Consider the following 12,163-nt stretch of genomic DNA (forward strand, 5'->3'; position numbering starts at 1 on the left):
AGACACAGCAGTTAATATTCATTTTTCTTTATTTACATCTTTGGTTTGACCTCAGTTTGTACTTGGCTACTATTAAACAATGTAGAGTTTATGTATTTCTGCCAAAGGACACAAGCATGTTCATGAAACCTGTAAGTGACCTGCTGCTGAGTGAAACGCCTCTCTCATCTAGACAAGTCATTGCATCATTTGTTCACCTTAAAATTAAAAAGCAAAAACATGAAGTTTGAGTTAAGCAGCCAGCGGCAATCCCCAGTTTAAGCTCCCTCGTGGCCAACAGAAGGAATCAGCTCACCAGACCTCTTTCTCATCCAACAATTTGACATTTTCATGGTAAGAAAAGCACAGGTGCATTTAATAACATTACTAATATCTGCATTACATTCAGGTGAGATCCTGGTATTGAGCATGCCTGCTCACTGGAATAGCTTACTGGCACATTTAATGGACGTGAGCCGTTGTTAATGTTATCAGTCTCTCCTGCACTTTTCCTTCTAGGGCAAGTCAAAACGTCTGCTGTGAAAGGAAGTCAATGGTCAAATTTAAAGCCACAAGCATCAGTGAGCGGGATTCAGGATTCACAAGGCTGAGCAAAGTCACCGCTGCTGGTTTAGTATGTCTAAAGAAGAGGTGAGTCAGATCACACACACGCTTCATCATTACAGTGTATGCAGCATTACAATAATTGCACACTCAAAGTTTTGCCTTTTTCTTCACCCTTTATGGGACTTGAGCAAAACTTTCAGGGCTTGGTGCAAGATGTCTCCACACAAGGATCATGCTCACAATGTTATATGAACAGATTTTTTTGGTTTTTTTTAATGCGAAGAAAAGACTTTCCTGTTGTTAGTAGGGACGTTTTCATCTAAATGTGGTCTTAATTTCTTCTCGACTGCTCTAAGATGACTTAGACCCCATCCTTTGCAAAATTCTTTGAAACAGAAAATTTCCTCTTCTGTCCAATGGTCATTTTTTGGCTCATCTCTAAAAAACTGATGTAAGAACAGTAAAATTTTTAAAAAAGAAAAAAAATCTAAAATAAAGTTAGCTTGTCATCAGATGATAGCTGTTGGGTTCAGAGGCTGCATTTTACACCCATTTCATTCCGCCTCTCCACACAGACTGTTGACCCGCTGTCCAAATGTGACTGGTCAATATCACTTGGACTACAAATGAAATCCAGAACACTTCCATTACCAAGTCTCTACAAAAATATTCTGCATACTAAATGCAGAATCTGTATGTAGAGATTAATTACAGTGCCACCATGTAGCCAATCAGACTCATATTTCATGGGAAGCATTCACACATCATTTCCAGTTATTGGACCCAGCTTCATGTTTCTAGCTTGTTCCAGCTCACGGCAATTTGAGCTGCAGCACAAGACAACAAATAATAAATAATGAACCGCACAAACAAATAAAAGGTCACACAGCTGTATTGACATCCTCTAATAAATGTGCAATAGAATTAGATATATGTGTGGAAAAGAAATTACAGAAAAATATTCACAATTGTGTTTCAAAACCTAGGATTAACACAAAGTACTCTATAAATATACAGTATAGGAAATAAAAAGAACTTAATAAATACACAGAGGAGTGAATACACTGTGTAAATAGTGTTAATTCGTATGATATTTACAGTGTAAGGCTCTGTTTAAGTCTCCTCATATCTTATTATGTACAGCACCATTGTGGCAAGCCAGATAACAAAAGGGAAACATTCGGTGGGTTGTTTCTGACTCCAAATTAATTCCAAATTAATCAAGACTGAAGGGAACAAATGTGACAGTGCATGGCAGAAAGAAATCATCTGTTCCATCTGCTACGCCAGGCTCTCCATCAGCTGAGCGTGTATCTCCTGAAAGCTCGGCCTCTGCTTGGCGTTCCTCCTCCAGCAGCTCAGCATTAGATCGTTGTAGACTCTGTCAGGACAACAGGGAGGCTTTGGCAGGTACACCTGGGAGCAAGACACCAAATATTAATGTGGGGTTAGATTTTAAAAGGGCTGTGAGTTGTATTTTTACTTGAAAACATTAAAAAAAAAAGCAAATTTGCAAGAAATTTAAAGCAAATTTGACACTGTGAGATACAGATGCCATGATATCGGGATACCACGAGCCAAACTATGATTGACCGCAAAAGTCTAATCCTGTGTGAAGCTCACCTGCTTGCCCTGATCCCTGAAGAACTCGCCTGTGTTTTCGATGACCTGCTCGTCAGAGAGCTGGGAGTAGGGCTGCTTCTTACACAGAGTCAGGATCTCCCAAAGAGTCACACCAAACGCCCACACGTCACTGGCCATGGTGAATTTACCCTGAGAAAACAGGAAACTTAATCCAAATTCAATCTAATATAGATTTAAAGGAAGAGTGAGTAGGATTTTGTGGCATATAATGACATCTAGCAGTGAAAATAGCCGATTGCAACCAGCTGAAACTTCTCCTGGTTAGAATTCCTACAGTGTTTATTGTCCAGGAGGTTTTTACCGGGAGCCAAATTATCTGCAGAGTTCTCTTACTCTCCGAAACAAACAGACGTGATATTCAAACAAATGAAAACACTGAATAAATCAGTTTAGCGAAAAACAGTTTTCTATGTCGCTGTTCGGCTCGTCAGAGAAGGGCCGTTAGCCAGTATCTGCTAATGTGCGCTCACCTTTTTTTCCTTTACGGCTGATATCTCCAACACTCAGCAACTCACACTTAGACTGATAAATAGCACTACAGGCAAGATGAAAAATAGCACTCACCAGTAGGATGCTTTCCCAGGACATCCAGCGAATGGGCAGGACGGCCCGGCCCTGGATCCTGTAGTAGTCCCCTCTATACAGGTTCCGACTCATGCCGAAATCAGCTATCTTTATGGTGTAGTTCTTACCCACCAGGCAGTTACGGGTCGCCAGATCACGGTGGACAAAATTGAGGGAGGACAAGTACTTCATACCAGATGCAATCTGAACAGCCATGCCGATTAGTTTACCGTAGCTGACGAGCAGAACAGACCACAAAGAAAGAGAGTACAAGTCAAAATTATAGCATATTTAGACAAGATGTGGTCTAGTTAGCTTTATACATATAGAGATAGAGATCATCATTACATTTTAATATCAACATACAGGCCTACCTGACCATACTCTTCCCCTCTTTTTCCTCCTGTTCTGTCTTCTCTTCATCGGTAGCCTCTTTCAGTCTGAGATCACAAAGGAACTGGTTCAGGTCTCCGTTTTCCATGTACTCAGTGATCATACACAGTGGGTCTGTGTCCACACATACTGCCAGCAGACGGACAATGTTGGGGTCCCTCAGGCGAGACATGATTCGGATCTCCTTCAGGAAGTCATTCCTGCAGCACAGCGGGGACAAATATTGTAATTTACTGCTTGACTGACGCTAGAGTGGTCTCGCTAAACCAGACCTTTCTCCCGAGTGCTGTGACAGGGAAAGGTCTGGCAGCGTGCATTGTCATTCTGATATAGGAGTTTTTCTCATAAAGTAAAATTATCTGGCTTGTTTGTAATGTTTGTAGACAAACATTACTTGATAATTGGTGTCCTGGAGGTGAAGCCTGACTCTACTTTAGCTCTGGGGGAACTCTGGGACTCATTAAAACCACAGATGATTTGCCAACTGTATGTAGCGCTAGCAGAGTGTTATTACGATGATATCACAGAGGTTTGTGTGAACTGGAACGGATCATTACAGTGGTGAAGTAAGTCACCGGCACATGCTGCTGCCAGAGTTGAAAGATTGGCAAATTAACTGCAACTGGCCGTATAAGAAAACAGATCAAAATTGGGCATGAGAGTCCTGCAAGACTGAATCCGGGCTTTTCCAAGGTGCATTCACAAGTTATTTCACGCATCCGTTCAATTTCTGTCAAGCAGCACCTATGTCGTGCACCCTATCACAAATCAAACTAATGCATCATATACCTTGGTCAATTTTTGTCAAACAAAGTTAGCGCTCCCTTTTACCTTGCATTCTTGTTGGCGTCTTCCCGCAGCGTTTTCACAGCCACCAGCAGAGGTGACTCATTGTTTCCCTCTATAGACAAATCCTCATCCAAAAAGTCCTGCATGCCCTCTGCCTCACACAAGTGCACCTGTTTTAAAAAGCACTTTGTTAGTCCATCATCCTCTTGGCATCGCTTGAAACCATCTGTTTAACTCTGTTTAATACAAGTGTTGCCTATTTGTGAGCATGTACTGGAGAGTCACTGCTTTCACACTCATGCTTTTACCACACAGCTATAACTGTCATTCAATCTTAAAAATGGAAGCCATAAGGATACATCAGCATAACTTTGGTAAAGAGGGGGAGAGCAGCCCGATCAATCTAACATATTCAATCAATGCCAACAAACATTAGAGCTACAAAAGTGGATTTACCTCTCCAAACTGGCCCTCTCCCAGTTTCTCCTTGAAGGTGAGCTTGTGTCTGGGGAACTCTCTCATGGATGAATCAGTGCCAGTGAACAGAGTGATGGAGTGGGTGCTGCTGTCTGAGGACTCCTGGAGGCTAATGATGTCTGCCTCCGCATAGTGGGGGGCCCCGTCGGAGCCACTGGTCCCAAGGGTTCGACAGGTGCTCGGTCCTAATGTGGCACAAACACACATGTACAATACACACTACAGCAGCTATAGCCACATTATTTATTGCACTGTGCTCTTTACCATCTTACCCAGGTGTTCAGTGGACTGAGCAAACTCGGGTAGTTTCCTGATGAGGCGTGAGGGCTCCTGGTAGTCGGAGCAGAGAGGGAAGATTCTCTCATAGGTGGAGTTGGAGGTGGAGCCACTGTCACTGGACAGGGAGGAGTGGTGGGAGGAGAAGGCCTGCGTCTGCACCGCAAGGCGAGCTGTGAGTTCATCATCCAGCAGGCGACGAGATGCCTGAGGGAGTTAAGTGTGTGAGATCACATGACAAAAAATAACACCCATTAAAATCAAACAGTTCACAAGACACATAATGTACCGCGGGGATTTACATCTATGGAAACGCATTTCCATCTGTGTAATTAATTCTAAGTCATTATAATGAGAAACTTTCTTTAAAATAATGAGTTAGAAAATAAAAATAACGAGAGCTCTCTGAAAAATAATGACTTTGTACCTTAAAATAATAAATAAGTATGATTAATTTTCAGAAGGTTTCTCATAATTTTGAGATCATAACTTTTTTTTTGTGATATATACTCATTATTTTGAGAAATTTCTCATTATTTCGAGATACAAACTTTTTTTTTTTTTTTAGAAAAATTCTCATTATTTTGGGAAATGGTCTTTTTATTTTTAGAAAGGTTCTCATCATTTTGAGAAAATTTTCTAATAACTTCGAGAGAATGTCTCATTATTTTAAGACACTTACACATTATTTTGAATTATTTGAGAACGTTTCTCATTATTTTATTGATACTAAATCATAATTTAGAGGAGGTTTCACATTATTCTGAAAAAATTCTCATTATTTTGAGATATAAATTCATTATTTTGATTCCTCATTAGTGCCAAAACAAAACCCAGACCACTTACTGATTTTTTTTAATCACATGTATATTCTCTACATTGCATGAATTTTAAGGGAAACAAAATATTGCAAAACATTTGTAAAAATTGAAGTGTGTATCAGATGCATCATATGGGCTACAGTCCTTTCTTTCTTATTTTTAAATATAGTGGGAGCTTGCAAATTAGGGTCAGATTTCCCTCTTCTTTGTGAATAACTGAGAGTGAACTACTAATAATCAGACAAGGACACGGTCTGATCAACAATTAGTAGACAGTACATAAAGTCAGTTCAAACAGATTTAAAAAAAAAGGAAGAAACAGTTATCTTTTCACCTTCTCAAGCATCTTTTGCCAGACCTGCCTCCACAGGATGATGACTATGATAGCCAATAGGATAGCGATGATAGCCACCAAGCAGCCAATCAGAATCCTGGTATTGCTGTCGTCCACTTTATGAGTAGGATCATCTGCTAACACACCAGATGAGAGTTGTGAGTTGAGGTGGATTTGATTTAATCCATCACAGCTCGAGTTCCTATTACTGTACATCCCATGATAATTATAAGCTCATCACATAATCCCCATCATGTTTCATGTCAACTACAGTAAGAATGACATTTATTTCAATGGGTGATTCCCAATGCTACCAGCAGGGGGCAACATTTAACCAGAAAACAATTTAGTTACACCATTTTTGAAAATGCGATTACCTGCCCCCTTAGGCCGAAATAAATCACTATGAAGCCCATCAAAGTAAGATGAGGACAACAAACCAAACCTGTTTAAGAAAATTCATAAATGAATGATCTTCCAAATATAAACACTATTTTGATTATGTTGACTGAAGATTACACTCGACCCGTGCTCTGTTTACCACCACATCACGTCCCAGCAGCCATATATCAAACCAGTCTGCACTCTCATTTGTCTCCACTGCACCACAGTCACTTCACTTAAATTACAACCACTACTTAAAGAAAAAAATCATAAAGGGTGTAATTACTGACCTGGCAGTGTGTTTGTGGGGTGTCCGTGTTTACGAGGAGTCAGAGACGTGTTGTACACTGCTGAGCCTGTGTTGAGAAAAAAAGACAAGGAAGGACAAAGCTGAAGGACATAAGGTCAGACAGAGGGTATCGAGCAGTAAACACTTCACGCCCAAAATGATGATTTGTTTATCAATTAATCACTATGTGTAATATTGAATTCATTAAGAAAAAACTGTGTTTTTCTCACATGCCTCGATGGAAAACAAAGAATCCAAAAATAGAGTAAATACTTGATGAAAATGGAATAAAAGGGATCCATGTTTTACAACAGCAAATTTATATTAAAACATCTGTTTGCAAACTCCCATTTATCCAGTTGCATGCTCAGTACTTTCCAAACAAATTAATTTTCAATAAACCTAAAACACTTTTGCATAAACTGTCTCACACACAGAGGAGTAGAGCCCATGATTTATCTATATTCAGTGGAAAGCACAAGCAGAATTAAAGCACACATGCATGCCAAGGCGCCCAATCTCAACATATTCTCAACAGTTTGTATGATACCCAACGAATTAGTGCGCCCCCCAAATAGTGTCATTTTGCAATTAACGTGAAGCTGTGTAGGTTAGTTTAAGGAAAAGAAACACTGATCCAATCTCCACCCTAACCTTTTGTGGATTTTTGATACTACTTCCTTTTTTACTCACATTAGTGCACTGGTCATGTGATTGCAGCCATCCAGATTACATGGGTTACATATGAATTCTGGTGCATTAATTTTTGTAGGTATACCCACAAAAGGTGCATACAGAAGAGTTTTAAATAGTATGTTTTTTGGCAAAAATGTGTTTAGGAAGTACTGTGCACAGGACTGGATAAATGAGACTTTGATTGTAATGCACAAGTTGTGCAAAAGTTTATTAACACATGTTTTGATATAGTTTTGCTGTTTCACTTAAATTCATCAAAAATGTTCTCAATTTCTGGATTCTTTGTGCACCATGGAGTTGTGCAAGAAAAAGAAAGTTTTCTTCATTAATTATACCTAACATGTGGTGAGTGATTATTACATAAATAGTCATTTTGTAGGTAAAGTGTTCTTTCAAACAGTCAACATTGACATTGTATGGTAGCCCATTCAGATGGGAAATGTATTCAAACTAAAGTTTTTAAGTAGACCTGAAGATGACACCCACTGCAAATCCCATCTTACCTGACTGGAAGGCCACCTCACTGATCAGCATCCAAAGATCACTGAAGTGGAAACGGCATTTGATGGCGCTGGCTGTGCGGTCCCCGAGAGGCACGGTGATGAAACGGGCACTTTGGCTCATGCGGTCAACAGCGGGCCTGAAGGTCACTGGGTCAGTCTCCCAGTCCAATCCTGACCGAAAGTAACAGGTGGCCTGTCTGAACATCCTCACCCCTCGGCTAAACATGTTATTGCAGTGAACCTGTGGAGGTGGAGGGAGGATAAGTAACTGAGCTGTGTCTTGTAGCATAAATAGTCAATGATCCTGTTAATGTTTAGAAACAATTAGCATCTTTTCTCAACCTATGAACATGTTGACTAAACGGGAGGACAAAGGCTAAAAACAGTCAGGATGGAGGATCCAGGGGCAGGTGTAGTGATGACTCATCTGTCTTGCTGTGATGTGGCTGAAAGACATTATCTCTGATCTCATGCCACAGCACGTACCCATGACAAATAGGATAATTATACGAGGGAATGTAATTTTCCCACAGAGAGGCTATTTTGCACCAATTTATACATTTTATGTCTCAATAAAACTTGCAGCAGCTATAGATGATGGGTGCAGTTCAGCATAATGTTGGCTCAGCAAATTTAAAAATGTTCCACTTTTTCACTGTTAAGCTGTTTAGTGAAGTTCCAACTCCTCCTCACCTTCATGGAAGTGAAGTTTCGGACGTGGTCAAACTCAAATATCATCTCAACATAACCTTTGGGGAGGCTCTTGTTGTTCCAGCCCACGTAATCGTACCCTGGCCACATGCCGTATATGTGACTGTGGAGAAAGTCATCCAGACCCCAGGTGCCATCTGTCAGCTGGCCGAGGCCTTTTGTCAGTCTGGCGGGTGGATGGATGGAAGAGATCAAGACAGAAACCACAGGAATTTATTGAGGATTGCAGAGATTTTTTAAATTTATGACTGCTATTTCAGCTGAGAAAAAAAATCACGTCTTAAATCAGTTTTGGAGAAAATTACGGGGTAAGCAAAAAACGATAATAATGCTTGAGATAAGTCTTAATTGTGCCAGTAAAATTCAGACCTGTCAGCTGATGCTCCATCATACACAGAGTCATTAAAGTAGACATCCAGGCCTCTGTAGATCATTTGGTGCCCATCTGGAATGCTATAAGACATCAGGCCGTCTACAGGAGGCAGGTCAAAGGTCAAAGATTAGATTCGCTCACTGCATGCTGATAGGTCTATTATGGCAATAAAGTCAAAATGAAACTGGGAAGGTATAAAAAATGAATACAGACCTTAGTGATCATTAAAGTCCCCCTCCAGACAAGTTTTAAAGAAGGGGTGCTCAAAGTTTTGATGACTGAGTGCCATTTCACTGAGTCAGTACCTAGCATATCCTGCCTGTCCAGTGGGAATATTGTGCTGTTTTACTGCCTCACTGTTCTGCTAGAGCCAGAGCTAGAAATGAAGGCAGTACAGCACCGAATCAAGGTTTACATTATAGGGGGCAGCAGGCAAGATGAGTTATTGGGTGGGACATTTTGATGGTGTGTTATGCACGTTACCCACCATGAAGAATTAAAAAGCAGCTAGCAGCAGCTAACGGCTTACTTAAAGAAGAAAAACAGGGGCTGTAAATGTTCGCAAATTGGCAAACACTCCTTACCCTCCCAGCAGAGAACAAGATTAGCCAGTACTGCCAGAGGCCGATGCTGTTGTGTTAAACTTTATACCCGTCATGCCTCTTTTCCTTCTGACAGCATACTATCTATAATCTGATGTGTAAAATGTAAAAATGCAATGGCGGTGAACTAACAGCAGGAACACTGATGACAGAACATTATTCCTGCGGCACTTGCTAGGTGCCAAGTTGCCTTGCTATCTGCCTGCTATTTGTAGGCAATCAGTCGCCTGGTTTTCTACAAGTTTTGCGCTTGTTAAGTGGGAGCAGTTTGATGCAGTCTCTTGGAAATAAATGTAAGCTATTGAAAGTATTGGTAAACAGTGATGATGTAGCGCTTTTCTAGTCTTTCAACCCTTTAAAGTGCTTTTTTGACAACATGTCACATTCGCCCATTCACACACACTGTTGTGCTACACAGTAACTGATGGAACAGCCATCACTATCCTGCCCAAGGATACCTCAACATGTTGACTGGACAAGCCGGGGATCATACCACCAACTTTCTGATTAGAGGTCGACCTGCTCTACCTCTGAACCACAGCTGCCCAAATTATTGATCATAAAGTACTGAATTGGATGCAAATTAGTAAAAATATAATACTGTGCATTTAATGAAGGGTTTAATGTTATATTAATGGTTCTTGAGGGCTGCCATTGGCTTGGTGCCACACTTTGAGTAAGGTTTTCTAGTGTGTAAAAAATACTCTACTATGATTATGGCTTTGATTAAGGTGGTTATCCTACAATAACAGTTTAAAGGGACTGGCAAATAAACTGAAAAGAGGCTGGAGGCAGATCTACTCTTCCTCCCTCACTGAGAAGTTCTGAATCTGGCCTCTTGGCGCGCACACCGCCGCAGCTCGCGATAGGTTTCAGTTTCCGGTTTCTCCGGCGCTGCACGCGCTGTTTGACCGGTTCAAGAGCACTGTGCGTCAAAACGGATAGCTTCAGAGGAAACATGGGAGAGATTCAGCCATAAATGTTTAAGCCTCAGTCAGATCCTGACTCAGACATGGAGTCAGTTGTGCACCAAAATCGGCGACTAGCAGACGCCTCAAAATGGTAAGTGAAGTTAGCATCTTTTAATATTTTAGGTTGTGTGTTAGCTTGTTAGCGTGTAGGCTAACTGACGGTGGCGGATACAGTGTTAATGGTTCTGAAACCTACAATAATATTTGTTAAGGTGGGGTGTTTGGTAGTAGAAGGAAGCTCCAGGGTCGGTTTACATCCACAAACTGCACCCTCTACCATATTTGCTGTCCAAACTTTAACTATGCTCATGCTAACGCTGCTGTCTCTAGGCTAACTTTCTGGAAAGTCCTCTCTGCCCTCACGCTTGCCAACCTCGAGACCTCAAAAATAGGTTAGGTGGGATTAAAGTAATTAAAGAGGGGGGAGTATTCTGGTGACTTTTAAATAGTGAAAGTACATGGCAGCAGACTTATTATGTTCAATAATTGTAATTTGACTTTTAAATCTCTAACAAGAGTACAGAATAATTTGCCCCTCTGCTATAAACTTTCCCGAATCTTACTTAAAGTAATATTCCTCAGTTGTTGTTCATTCATTTCCTTACACATTACTCGAGAGGATGCGGTAGTTTTACAAAATGCACTCCCCTTTCCTTTAAAACTGTGTGCAAGAAAGAGGAATTCTTCTCTCCAGGATGTTGGAAATTTGTCTGAGTATGTCTTTCCCTTAGCAGGCTACTTTCCATTTCTCTCTCAGTTTTTCAGTCACTGAGGATGAAGCATGAGCAGCTTTCTTCTCTGTTGTTGACCAGGTGAAAACAGTAAACTTTTATAGCTGAAGGGCTTACGCATGATGTACAGTGCCAGAAACATGTTGTGATAACAAAAAGGAAAGAAAAAAAGTATGAACATTTGTCAGGAATCAGGAGAAATATTGGAGAATTGTAACCCTTTGGGTAAACTGTGAGAAGGGAATGAAAAACTTAAGTCTACCAGGTTAAATTGGGATGGGTTGGTTTCAAGTTTCTCTGCCGGCATTGTCGTCTGATCTCCTGTTGATACATGTTTCAGACTGCCATTGTTTTTTGTATTAGTGACGTATATAATTGGCTTTCCTGGGCAACATTTGAATCTCAGATTTTAGGAAAGTGCTCCAGTGACAAACTTTGCACAGATACAAGTCAGTATAGTCAAGGTCAAACATTTCAGGGGACAGAAACAGAAGAAAACACATTTTTGAGTGTAGTGGGACATAAAAAAGATCAACTGCTAGCTGCTGATGGAACTAGATGAAGATGCTGCACTCTGTTTAATAAAAAGCAATGACTCACCCAGCCATTCGCAGCCGTAGAGCTCCACTCTCATGCACACGATCATGGAGTGGTCTGTCACAGGCATAAAGCGGACAAATCGGGCAATGATGGGAGGCTCCAGATCCTTCAGCACCACATCATATGCATTCCTGTTCCCCTCAATGACCTGGCACAGGAGACACACAGGACGCAAATAAGACTGACTGAGTGAAATGTGTCAGCATATATGTGGTTGTCAAATCAAACACGAACCTTGACAAATCTGTAAAGGATTTGGTTACCTTTTTCTTATGCCAGCACTACTGCTAATTTCTGAAATTCCCATGATCTCTGCTACTGTCTGCTGCAAAGATGTTAACTTTTTGTGCCTTCTTTTTGTCGTCTCTCACCAGTGGTGGAGAAAGTATTCATATTTATTGTAACATAAAGATGTAGTAAGTGTATTATACAAGTATTAATAGAAAATGTCCCCTTGTC

The 12,163-nt window shown here is 40.7% G+C and overlaps 1 protein-coding gene and 1 long non-coding RNA gene across 3 annotated transcripts in view; one reads left to right on the forward strand and one right to left on the reverse strand.

The window, feature by feature from the left end:
- Window positions 1-11: 11 nt before the first annotated feature.
- The window catches only part of ddr2b (discoidin domain receptor tyrosine kinase 2b), a 16,997-nt gene continuing 4,845 nt past the window's right edge, over window positions 12-12,163 (reverse strand). The window contains exons 5-17 of one of the 2 annotated variants that reach the window (XM_042497757.2): window positions 11,705-11,852; window positions 8,797-8,899; window positions 8,410-8,593; window positions 7,717-7,957; window positions 6,519-6,584; window positions 5,845-5,978; window positions 4,686-4,896; window positions 4,393-4,598; window positions 3,979-4,106; window positions 3,129-3,347; window positions 2,755-2,989; window positions 2,170-2,319; window positions 12-1,962 (exon numbers count right to left, since the gene is read on the reverse strand). In XM_042497757.2, coding sequence (XP_042353691.2) covers window positions 1,828-1,962; window positions 2,170-2,319; window positions 2,755-2,989; window positions 3,129-3,347; window positions 3,979-4,106; window positions 4,393-4,598; window positions 4,686-4,896; window positions 5,845-5,978; window positions 6,519-6,584; window positions 7,717-7,957; window positions 8,410-8,593; window positions 8,797-8,899; window positions 11,705-11,852 — 2,160 coding nt within the window. In that variant the 3' untranslated portion in view covers window positions 12-1,827. Of the gene's footprint in view, window positions 1,963-2,169; window positions 2,320-2,754; window positions 2,990-3,128; window positions 3,348-3,978; window positions 4,107-4,392; window positions 4,599-4,685; window positions 4,897-5,844; window positions 5,982-6,518; window positions 6,585-7,716; window positions 7,958-8,409; window positions 8,594-8,796; window positions 8,900-11,704; window positions 11,853-12,163 lie in introns of both variants that reach the window. The other variant, XM_088085193.1, reaches the window with a different exon arrangement.
- Window positions 9,852-12,163, forward strand: part of LOC148188054 (uncharacterized) — a 16,923-nt gene continuing 14,611 nt past the window's right edge. Inside the window, exon 1 of the long non-coding RNA XR_015778112.1 lies at window positions 9,852-10,464. This is a non-coding gene — a long non-coding RNA (uncharacterized LOC148188054). The remainder of the gene's footprint in view (window positions 10,465-12,163) is intronic.

This window comes from Plectropomus leopardus, chromosome 12, assembly GCF_026936395.1.
Source record: "Plectropomus leopardus strain MGB_pleo_1.0 chromosome 12, ASM2693639v1, whole genome shotgun sequence".
Taxonomy (NCBI): domain Eukaryota; kingdom Metazoa; phylum Chordata; class Actinopteri; order Perciformes; family Serranidae; genus Plectropomus; species Plectropomus leopardus.